Source organism: Lipotes vexillifer, unplaced genomic scaffold (genome assembly GCF_000442215.2).
Source record: "Lipotes vexillifer unplaced genomic scaffold, Lipotes_vexillifer_v1.1 scaffold299, whole genome shotgun sequence".
Classification (NCBI taxonomy): Eukaryota; Metazoa; Chordata; class Mammalia; order Artiodactyla; family Lipotidae; genus Lipotes; species Lipotes vexillifer.
In genome coordinates this window covers 382,031-393,698 of record NW_006784347.1, presented here as the reverse complement: position 1 = coordinate 393,698, position 11,668 = coordinate 382,031, and the positions used below count along the sequence as shown (strand labels likewise).

Below are 11,668 nucleotides of genomic sequence, written 5' to 3'. Positions count from 1 at the left end.
AGGGAGGGAGGGGGGGTCAGGCAGACTGGAGGCCAGCGAGGGGGAGGAAGGGGGCCAGGCTCTGGAGTGCATCCTGGAGCCAGCCAGGAGGCAGGGAGAATCCCTAGAAGAAACAGAGCCTGCCTGCTGGGGAGTCACCTCCCAGCTGAGGGGAAGAGGCGCAGGGAGCAAACAGAGGCAGAGCCCAGGCCAAGGGTCCACCGTCCCCAAAACGCCTGAGGCTGACATTGTGCTGGGGCTTGTCACCCCCTAACCTTTCACCAGGAGAAGAGCTCTCTGCGGCAGCTCCTACTGCAGTGGCCACAGGCCAAGGACAGCACTCGGGGCCAGCCCGGGACATCCTGTGGCTCTCTGCCGTGGTCACAGGCTAGCCCACCAGCTGGCAGAGAGTGCAGGGGGGAGGGGAGGTGCCCCTGAGGAAGTCCCTTGATGTCCTGGGTACCGCCAGCTGCAGAGGGAATGTACCCCCGCCCCCACCTTCCGCCTGAAGGAGCGGGGCGCTGACTGCAGCCACTGGACCCCACCCCTCGGCCCCAGCAGCACAAGCTCCCACCAGCTGACCAGACACACCAGACGCGAGTTAAACCGGAAAGCACATGTCTTTCCTTCTCTGGCCAGAGCCTGCCACCTGCAGGGAAGCCAGAGAGCCCGAGTCAAAGCTAAAACAGCAACGTCACTGGGAGCCCACGATCACAGCCTGGGGTGGTCCCCAGCCCTTCTCTTGGCGGAAGACGAGGTGGCAGTGGGATAGGAGAGCAGGGACCGGGGGCACAGCGGAGATACTGAGCAGACACTGGTGAGGAAGCGTGAGTGAAGCGCCATGCAGCAGCCTCGTCAGTGGCAGAGCCAGGACCCGCGCTCAGGGCAAGAGGCAGCAGCGCATTGCAAGAATAAACCCCCAGGTCTGGACGCAGATATGCGGGCCCAGGCTGGGCACTTTCTGGAGAGAGAGGCTCCCCCACCCCGGGGGCTCCCACTGTCACGCCGGCACTGCCAGCCAGAGGCCAGATGCCTGCTCTCAGAAACCATCCTCCTCCCCACGGGTGGACCTCAAAGGGTCTCGAACATCCCGTTCCCCGCCGTGTTTAAACATTTGCCTACAGCTGACCAAGAAGGCTGGGGGAGCGAGGGAGGCTGTGGAGAAGGGGGGCTGAGCCTCAGGATGCCGAGTTTGCACCCATTTGTCTGTGAACTTGGAGGATAACAGCAGAGCCGGCCAAGTGGGCAGGCGAGAATGAGGATGCCAGCCCCAAATCTCAGGGACACATCCACTGGGGACGCAGGGAGTCCGCAGGGACATCTGGAGGAGGCCAAATTTAAAAGGGCTCAAAGCAGCATTTCTGTCCACCCTCGGTTGTGGGCAGGTCCCTGGTGCATTTTTTGTTGGGCTCTTTCGCATCTGGAGCTTCTGCCAGGGGGTCCTGGAGCTGTTTTCAAACGTGAGCCGAGAGGCTTAAGAATCAGCTCATCCCTTGCAAAAGAAGTCAGGGGCGAGCAGAGCCTGGCCTCTGCTTGCTCTGACGTAGGATGGTAAAGACCTTTGTGTCGGCTCGTCGGAACAAGCGGGCCAGCTGTCCCCAGTGGAGCCCCTTAAAGTGAACCTGCCCAGGTGACGGAGCAGTCTTAGGTGCTGCCACCTTCAGCCCAAACTCAAACGGGCTGCGGGGCTCCCAGTGAGCGGGGTCGAAGATGGGGCTTATGCTGTGAGGACCCAGCCACCAGGAACAGGTCGGAGAGAGGACCAGTCACCTTCCCCGTTCCGCCCATGCAGCTCTGGGGCGCCCCTCCCGGAACGGTAGGCACGGGTGTGGGGAGCCTGAGCTACATTTACCCGGGGACCCGGATAGACTCCGAGCCTGAGAATGGTTTATTCTATGCAATATGCAAGTACAAACTCATGCCACTTCTCAAACCCGGAACCGCAGCTCGGCGCAGGGATAGTGTGACAGTACTCACACTGCCGCCTCCTGGCACGTGTTTGATATTATCCTTTGAGCCACACTTGGACTGGACGTTGCTAAGATCCAGCTTCTTATTAATTATCTGCACCTTTGATAGCCAGAAAAAAGGATGAGTGACACACCACACTCAGATGCATCTGCCCTACACAAACATGTCTGGCTGCAGGCCAGGGAGAGGAGGACAGGGCTCAATCACACCTCCCCGGGAAGCATTCCAGAACTGTGAGTGGCTGGAGGTGGACCCCACCTTACAGCGCTGGGTTTACAAAACGGTTCCATCAGGAGGCAGTTCTTCCCTTTACATGAGGATTACGTTATGGAGGCCCCCTCAGAGAGCACCTTGGAGGCCTAAAAATCGGAGGTGAGTGTCCACCAGGTTGGGATAGAGCAAAATGTACTCAGTTACATTATTAAATGAATAAATAAAAGTCCCAGCTGTGGCCTCATTCATACACCTACCAGACCCCTCTGAACATTCACCGAGACCTTTAGGTGGCTGTTTTCAAGTCTGTTAGGTATTGGAATCACCTGCAGACACATTTTTAAAATGCCAGACCTCACTCCTGACCTTAGAATCTCAGTCTTTGTGCTTTATGAAAAGCACCCCTGGTGCTTGGTTCAGATGCATGGCTAGGTTCAAGAATCACAGACTTCATGGGGAGGACACAGGTGGTTTCATGGAGAAGATAAATCTGGACTCCCTTCCATGGGAGGCCTTGGCCTCCTGGAAGGCAGGGTAAGTGCCTGCCCTTCACCACCGGCTCCCCTTCATCCACAAACCACCAGGCACTCAGAGGGAACAGGGCAATGTTCCCAGGTGACCTTCCCTAAGTTTTCCTGGGCAGGTGGTGTCCAGATGGTAGAGATCCCACTGTATCTCTGCGAGGCTTCTCCTTCTCCAGGCACCAGGGAAAGGGTGTGGGGCTATCCACATTCCAGGGGGGAATGATTTTTACCCAATTTGTCTGTGTATTTCATAGACAGACAACCATGGTGCAGAGAAGGGGAGCTGAGAAACTGCGTTTCGTCTGCCAGAGCAGGGATCACATCCTCACCAGGTGTCCTCCATCAGGAGTGCTGTATTTGGAACCAGTGGGCCTTAGTTTCTATTAATCACAGGTATAAATAACTGCCAACTGAAGTTTCCAATGAAGAGCCAGCACTGCCCTCTGAAATTCTGGAAATGGCACCAAGACCTCAGTTGCTGCCAGGTGGGGGCCACTGCCCCGGAGGCCCAGGGGCAGCTTTTAGGGCAGCTGTGGCTGGGGGGTCAGAGCCGGGGCCTGGTTCATCTAGGGTGAAGGGCCCCAAATCTGACCCAAGAGCCAGAGCCGGCCATCAAGGGGTCCACAGGTCCTCAGCCAAAGGAGGAAATAGGGACATGATAGCAAAATTTGTCCTACTTTCTGGTTTTAAAAATGGCCTTTCCTCCAATAAAATTTTTAAAAATATGAAAATAAAATGGCCTTTCCTTTATTACATTATTAATTATTAAATTACATTGATAGGAGATATTAGTTTTAGATGTCCTTAACCTGGCAAAATTAAAATATAGTCATCTTCTCTTGGACCCCCATCCCTGTTTTTTTCCTTAATTTCACTGCTCTGAATTGAAAAACCTGGGAAGCACACATCTAACCCATCGCTTTGTTTTCTTTTATGTTCCTTTAAAGTAAAAAGCTATGCCTTGGGCTTCCCTGGTGGCACAGTGGTTGAGAGTCCGCCTGCCGATGCAGGGAACACAGGTTCGTGCCCTGGTCCGGGAAGATCCCACATGCCGTGGAGCGGCTAGGCCCGTGAGCCATGGCCGCTGAGCCTGCGCGTCCGGAGCCTGTGCTCTGCAACGGGAGAGGCCACAGCAGTGAGAGGCCCATGTACCACAAAAAAAAAAAAAAAGAAAGCTATGCCTTTTTTCATCATAAAAAAGTAACAGGACATTACGATTTTGAAAAACAGAGGTTCCAGAAAGAGGAGAAAACGTTTTCTTGCTAACCCAGCACAACCACTGTTGCATTTTCTTGAATTCTCTTCAATTCTCATATATAAAAATAAAACTACCATCTCAGACATATAAATGGTAGTAATTATTGTGTACATACTATTTTATATCTTCCTTTACCAAGTATTTGCCACGTTCTACAGTCATCAGAAGCATTAATTTAAAAAATATGTCATATTCCATTTCATGTTATCTATGCTATCAGATATTTATATTGATTCCATTTTAAAGAATACAAACAGTTTCATCATGAACATCGTTCTGCAAGGAGTTTTTCCCATTCTGTGGATTATTTTCATAGCACAGAGCGCCAGAAGTACAATTTCTGGGCCAAAGTTACAAACACTCTAAAAACTCTCCACACAGCTCTCCAAATGGCTTTCTAAAAGGGTCAGATTAATTTCTCCTGTGAGCATTGTTGAGAAAGTCAGTTTCACCATGTTGCTGCCAGCATTGTGCATTAAAAGAAATTGTTTTTCTTATTTCTTTGATTAAAATAAGGAGATCTGTGTTACTGGCTTATTATGCATTTCTTTGATTATTATTAAAATCGTTCCTTTGTCCTTTTTTTGCTAGTAGTTGTATTTTTTTTCTAACATACAAACGTTGACATTTTTATATACTTCCTTTGTAACTTCCCTAGTTTTTAAATGTAAAAACCATCCTTTATTTAGAGGCTGGATAAATACCTAAGTCCACGTCACCCTTCTCACCTGCCATCCCCCCCGGCCCCGCCCCCCACCTTCCTGATGAAGAGGCCACTTAAAGTCCAGAGAAGTTCCGTGACTTTCTCAAGTCAGTGGCAGAATCCACACAGGAATCTAGAACTGGGTGTTCTGCGGCCACGGCTACCTACGTAACAACAATATTTTGCCAGAGCTGTTCTCAAGCCTGTTGTCTCATAAACCAAATTAAAACAACACTCTCTCAAGGTGAACGGTGACGTCTCTCCTGCCATACAGGAGACAGCATGGCAACGCCTCAGCCCAGGCTTGAGCTGGGACGAAGAGGCAGAACAGGTTTTCTCACCCTGCTTTGTAGGCAGTTGCTGTCAACCTCTGCACAATGTCCTTGAATCATTTCATCCCACCCTCAAATTTTAAGGAGTCCCACATGAACTCCTGCTTTGGGGATCATTTTTTATTGATAACTTTCCATTGGATAAGTCCCAGAAGCAGACTTTCCAGCTTTCATAAGAGAATTGGAGCTTAGAATTAGAAAACACGCACCAACACACAAAATAATAAAAGAAGATTGAAAAGACAATGGTAAAAGAACGGGAGGCCATCAGGACTGACAATGATAAGACTGATCATTAAATTTAACTCTGAGCTTCCTGGAAGCCAAGGCAAAAAGCAAAAACATGCTGGGTTACATAACTCTCTTATCTGACAAAGAAAACTTACCCGTTTTTCAAGGAGGATTGCCTTATTTTCTGTTTTAATCCTTACAAGAACATCAAAAAACTCAAGAGCCATTAAGCAATAACAAGATGTGCAACATACACAGAAATGTTTTCTCTGTGCAGCTTTTTCTTGTTCCAATCCCACAAAAAAGGCAACGAGCTTTTGTGGGATTTGGCAGGAGACATAAGGATATTTACAAAGCAGACCTGAATTACTGTTAGTTGTCAAATTAAGTCAACACCCTTTTCAGAATGGTAGATTTACAGAAAGGAGGAAAACGGGCAATGGTTTGTATTATGAAATTGGAATCCTGAAACTTAATTTCTCAACTTGAGTAAATGTATGATACTGAGGCTCAGCTCTGGGCAGACATTGAAAATAGCCAAAGGAAAAAAACAATGTTTTGGAAGCTCCAAATTTTGATCCCGGGGACTCCTAGTCAAGGGATAAATTCCTGTGGTCAGGGTTCGACCCTGGAGGAGAGGCTGGGGTGGTGTGAGCCTGGGAGTGGGTCCACTTTGGTTTAATCCATTTCCTAGAGAACCCCAAATGGTTCCAAACCCTCATCAGACCTTGTTCTGGTTCTTTTTGGGCTCAGCTTTCTTGATGTGTTCCAGATCGCCCAGCCCTCACCACTCCCACCCCAGCAGCTTCCAGGCTGGCCCGGTGTCCTTGGGTCACCCCTGGTCAGGCCTGTCTCGAGCCCTGCCTGGCGCTGGGCCTGGCTTGGCCTTGCTAGGGTCAACAGGCCTAGTGCTGAGGATTGGGGGCTGGGATGCTCTGGTGGGAATTTAACCTGGTGTGGGCACTGGATGCCCACAGCAAGCCTTCTCTTCAAGTCCAAGGTGGTCAGCCTGAGAATTGACACAGGAGATCAAGTAATAGGGAAGTCACCTTTAGAACTATTTATACTGTTCCTTTAAACAGTGACTGCCCCAAGATTCTTTATAATGATGGGATTTACACAAGATTTGTTTTCCAGAAACATAGATGTTGTGTATAGGGAGAGATGCCCAGAGGGTCTCCGAGTTACAAGGCTGCCCCAGAGGAGGCTCTCAGCCTGGCTCTGCACAGCCTGACACTTCAGCTCAAGTGCAGCTGAGTGCCTGGCCCTGACCCAGGACAAGCAAACGTACAGACTCACTTTATTTACTCCACATAAATGTTCTACATGTGTACTTTTAAAAATGAGACAAAGTTTCAACAGATGCAATCAATTTTTGAAACAGTTCTCCAGAATGGAGACAGACGCAGCGTGCCATCGCCATCTTGTGGCCACCTGGAATATTGCAGCCCAAGGCTTTCCAAGCCCGGCAGCTTTGGTAGGTTTCTGTCCTGCCTGGGGCCTTCGCATCCCAGCTACTGCCTTGGACATCCTCGGAGGAAGTGACTTTAGCTCCATCTGCTCAAAGCCGGTAACCAGACCACCCCCCATGCTCTGGTCATGACTCTGCCTGTCCCTTCTCACCTCGGCAGCCACAGGGATACCCTCAGTTCTCCTTACCTGGCAGCCTCAGCCCCATATGAGCTCCTTCTCTCTCACGATGGAAGGTACCTGGGACCTCTGTGCTCTCCGCTGACCACACAGAGACGCTGCTGAGGTTGGTGCTGCCATCACCTGGGCTGGGCCCAGACCCGCCCTCTTATTCACCTCCCCCTCCGTGACTCACTGACAGTCAAGCCAAAGGCTCTGCGGTGGGTGCTCTCCACTACCCTCTTTCTTCTCCATCCTATCCTGTCCTGTCGGGGCAAACACAGAGCTGGTTCACGGCAGACCCAGCAGGGACCTCCCTCTATCAGCTGTTAACTCTCCAAAGCTCTCGCGTAAACGAACAAAACCCCACCCTAACCCACGCCCTTCTGCTACCCCAGCTGGTACCAGTTTTAGCTTTATTTTACTTTTGCTCTGAGTATCTCCAGGTGCAGTTTCCCACTATTCTCTCTTCCGTGTCTCCAGAACTCTACGTGGGGGACTTTCCCATCAAAGACCCAATGACGGTCCCAAACAAGGCTCTGTCCTGTCTTCTCTGACTTGGTAACAACTGATATTGTGGGTGACACTCCACAACACAGGTGACTCTCAGTATGGTGGCCCTTGATGGTGCAGGTAACCCCCTCAGTGTGGGTGACAACAGTACAGGTGACCCTCAGTATGGGGGACCCTCGATGGTGCAGGCTGCTCCCTCCTGCATATGCTTCCCTGGCCAACCTCTCCTCTTGCCCTTTTTTCTATGCTCATGTGTCTCTCTCTCCTGCCCGGGCCTGGGGGCAGAAACTCTCACAGCACAGGGCCTGGCGCTCAGAGGTGCCCCAGGAATGTTGAATCAACGAATAAAGGAAAGAGAGAAGGAACCAGCTTTTGGTGTTATTGTATGTTCTGTTTTCTAATTTATTTCTACTCTTATCTTTGTTTCTGTATTCTTATTCTTTTCTTGTATTCTTTTTTCCCTCCAATACGAACATATATGCTGCAATCATTAATTTTTTTAAATAATAAAAGCATTTAAAATTATAAATTCCTTCTAAGTACAATTTGGGGGCATCACCACATAATTTATGGCATTTGTTATCAAGGCACTTGGAAAAGGCATTTTCATTTCCAAACTGAATGAGCAGTGACAAAGGAAAAGTTTAATTCCCAGGCATTTGTGGTCATATTGGTGATATGCACACAGTGAAGTTCTGGTGTATCACACTGAGGTTAGAGATTAGAAGCAATTTCTGCTTCTCTATATTTATAGGTATTTTTCTTTATGGACTAAATAGATTATTGACATAATATCTGGACTCTTAACAGATAAACCCTTTACCTTACAGTTTAATTCCCGATATTTGTTCATTTTCCCCTTTCAATTACATGGACTTACTTTGTCCTTTTATCTTTTTACTTTACTAATATCTACTGTGACACCTCCAGTCACAACTGCATTTCTATCCATTTTTTTCTTTTTTAAAATATTGATTGATTGATTGATGTGGACCATTTTTAAAGTCTTTACTGAATTTGTTACTTTGTTAATTTGTTACAGTCTTTACTGAATATTGCTTCTGTTTTATGCTTTGGCCCTGAGGCATGTGGGAATCTTAGCTCCCCATGGGGTCTCAGCCTGGACTGCACACTGGGAACCCCTAGGGAGGCCCTCTCAAGAATCTCATGGGCTAGGGAGAGGCTCTGGCACTAGGATTTTTCTTTTTGTGTGGTACACGGGCCTCTCACTGTTGTGGCCTCTCCCGTTGCGGAGCACAGGCTCCGGATGCACAGGCTCAGCAGCCATGGCTCATGGGCCCAGCCGCTCCGCGGCATGTGGGGTCTTCCCGGACCGGGGCATGAACCCGTGTCTCCTAGCAGTAGGCAGGCGGACTCTCAACCACTGCGCCACCAGGGAAGCCCTGGGACTAGGATTTTTAAAAGAATCCTCCCCCTTCCCTGCCCCAGGTGATTCTCCTTTGCAGTCACAAGAGAACTGCTACTCCTTCCTTCCCTCCCCACCTTTGGTGGATCCAGCTGGTTCTGTTAAAGTGGCCAAGTGATCATCTGCATTTTCCTTTAAAAGTAATTTCGTTTTGGACTCTTCAAACAATATATGTTCACTGTAGCAAATCATGAAAACAGAGAAATGTACGAAGCAGAAAACAGACGTTTTACATTTTTTTCCAACCAGTGATCTGTTGCGGTTTTCAGTCTCTGCAGGTTTACAAACATGACCGTCTCCTGCTTCTCCTTCTCAACGTGTCATCTGTTCTGGGAGTTGAGTTATCCTTCAGACTCTTGGAGCATTCGTTGTCCCTTTTGTAGCCGAATAAACAGTGATTGAGCACTTACTGTATTGTATGTTGGGCTGAATGAGAGGCCACAAGGACCCAAAGATCTCACGGGACCTTGAGGGACCTTCAGTCTAGTCATTTTATTTTATTATTTATTTATTTATTTGGTTGCACTGGGTCTTAGTTGCAGCAGGCAGCCTCCTTAGTTGCAGCTTGTGGGCTCTTTAGTTGTGGCTTGCCAGCTCCTTAGTTGCAGCTCACGGGCTCCTTAGTTGCAGCACGTGGGCTCCTTAGTTGTGGCACGTGAACTCAGTTGCGGCATGCATGTGAGATCTAGTTCCCTGACCAGGGATCGAATCCCGGCCCCCTGCATTGGGAGCGTGGAGTCTTATCCACTGTGCCACCAGGGAAGTCCCAGTCTAGGCATTTTAAAAGGCCTTCTGTGTGGATCCCAGGTGCCTTCTTTTTTTCCTTTTCTTGTCGTTTTTCCTGGAGATTAATGTGTTGAACTTTGTTATGGGTCAGGTTTTCTTTGTTTCACACAATTTTCTAGGTTTTCCATGGAATTTAAGGGGAAGCTGTTACCACCCCTTCTGCCACTTCCTCACATCTCCTCCCCAAAAAGCCCCAAGAAAAGTCACTTTTCTTCTTTAACCTTCAGTTGCCATGGACACACGTCTGCACCCCAGCGCGGTGCGGCCATAACCTGGGGGCACCCTTCCCATTTCCGCCCCGAACATCAAGTCGCTGGCCCTCGGGGGCCCTGTCAGCGCTGTCACTGCTGCTCTCAGCGGAGTTACCAGAACGGGGCCAAATGGGCTGGGGCAGCCGGCAGGTGTTTGCGGGTGTGTGACAGAGCCCCGCAGGCTGGGAGGCACTGATGGTCACGGTTTCCCTCTTGCCATGATGAGCGCGCTGGTCACAGCCCCACAGTCTTCTCAGTGGTGCAGAATTGGCTGTGTGGGGCTTTGTTTTTCATTTTTCAAAACAGGCAAATGCTCTGTGCTATGAAAACAGGGCACACACAGGACATCCACAGCGTTGAGGGAGGGGTGCGAACGCCAGTGGGAAACATCCCATCACCTTGGAAACCCTCTCCCTGGGGGTCCCTCTGCCCCCAGAGCCTCACAGAGGGGTCACCTTCAAGCCAGCGCCCAGCCAGCTGCGCCAGAGCCCCTTCTGGAAGGAGACAGGCATCTTTACGAAGCACAGCAAACACTGCAGGAAGGTAAACACGGCTCAGGCCCAGCACTGTGGCCCAAAGACCAGTGCGATGAGACCCCGAGAGGCACCCAGACCTCCCCACTGGGCAGGACCGTTCGGGTCCCAAGGATGGGAAAGGGCAGCAGGGGTCTCTGAGGCTCCACTGGAAGCAAAGTGCACGGTTTCAGGCAATGGCACCAACATGGACCAAAGGTGCTCTGAGACACCCTCCCTCCACGGTGACCCAGGCCCCAGACAAGAGTGATTAATAAAATCAAGAGTGCGGAGGCCCCAGCTGGGGCTCCCGACTGAAAGGGAAACATTGGCCCCTGCCCACCAGGAGGCTCACTACCCCCAAAACGGCCCAGCCTGGAAGGCCCAACACAAGAGCTGGGTCTTGGTCCTCCAATCCCTTTCCCGCCTCCCTTCTCCCTTCTCTGTTCCCCACCCTGTGCTGGTTGGGGAGGATGCTATTTTCTGAATTGTGTCCCCCAAAGTCCACATGCTGTAGTCCTAACTCCCAGCACCTCCGAATGGGGCTATATGTGGAACAGGGTCTCTAAAGAGCTCATTACGTTAAAATGAGCTCATTAGGGTGGGCCCTAATCCAATATGACTGGTGTCCTCATAGGAAGGGGGGACTGGGACATAGTGACACCCAGAGATGGACCATGTGAGGCCATGGGGAGAAGACGGCACCTACAAGCCAAGGAGAGAGGCCCCCGGAGACACGACCCCCACCGACACCTTGATCTTGGACATCCAGAACTATGAGGCGTTACATTTCTGTTGTATAAGCCGCCCAGGCCGTGGTATTTTGTACGTCAACCCTAGGAAACTCATACAACGGGGGATGGGGTCAAGAAGAGGAGGAAGACGGTCCAGGCCGTCCCCATTTCTCTCCACCTCTGGCCCTTGGAAGCTCATTTTCTCCAACTTTGGGGACCCAGAAATGTCATGAGCACCTATTCGTCCCTGGAAGAATCAGCTGTTCAAAACAGAATCACGAATTTCCCCAGAATTGGGACCTTAACAAATGTCCAACCAACACCAGAGACACAGCGACCTATGGACTGGCTGTCTCATTTTCAAAACACAAGGCAGCCGGGGAACCCCTGTGGCGCCCACTTTGAGAACCGCCAGGTCACGGAGCTACAAGCCTGTCACCTCAGATCCGTCCAATCAGCAAGGGCTGAAGTGAGGAAGGGAAGAACCGGTACTTTCTCTCCCCTGAGCAGGGCACTCACGGCCTGGTGGTGACCCCAGTAAAGAACCGAACAGTAACCTACTGTCTTTCCTTGAAGAGGCCGGGGAGGTGCTTGTGCTATGGGGGG

The 11,668-nt window shown here is 50.4% G+C and overlaps 1 protein-coding gene across 8 annotated transcripts in view; it reads right to left on the bottom strand.

The window, feature by feature from the left end:
- The window catches only part of MAPT (microtubule associated protein tau), a 46,613-nt gene that overhangs the window by 8,675 nt on the left and 26,270 nt on the right, over positions 1-11,668 (bottom strand). For 5 of the 8 annotated variants that reach the window (XM_007456725.1, XM_007456726.1, XM_007456727.1 and 2 more), the window contains one exon: positions 1,957-2,049. The exons of the other annotated variants lie outside the window; for them this stretch is intronic. In XM_007456725.1, coding sequence (XP_007456787.1) covers positions 1,957-2,049 — 93 coding nt within the window. The remainder of the gene's footprint in view (positions 1-1,956; positions 2,050-11,668) is intronic. 8 annotated transcript variants of the gene reach the window in all.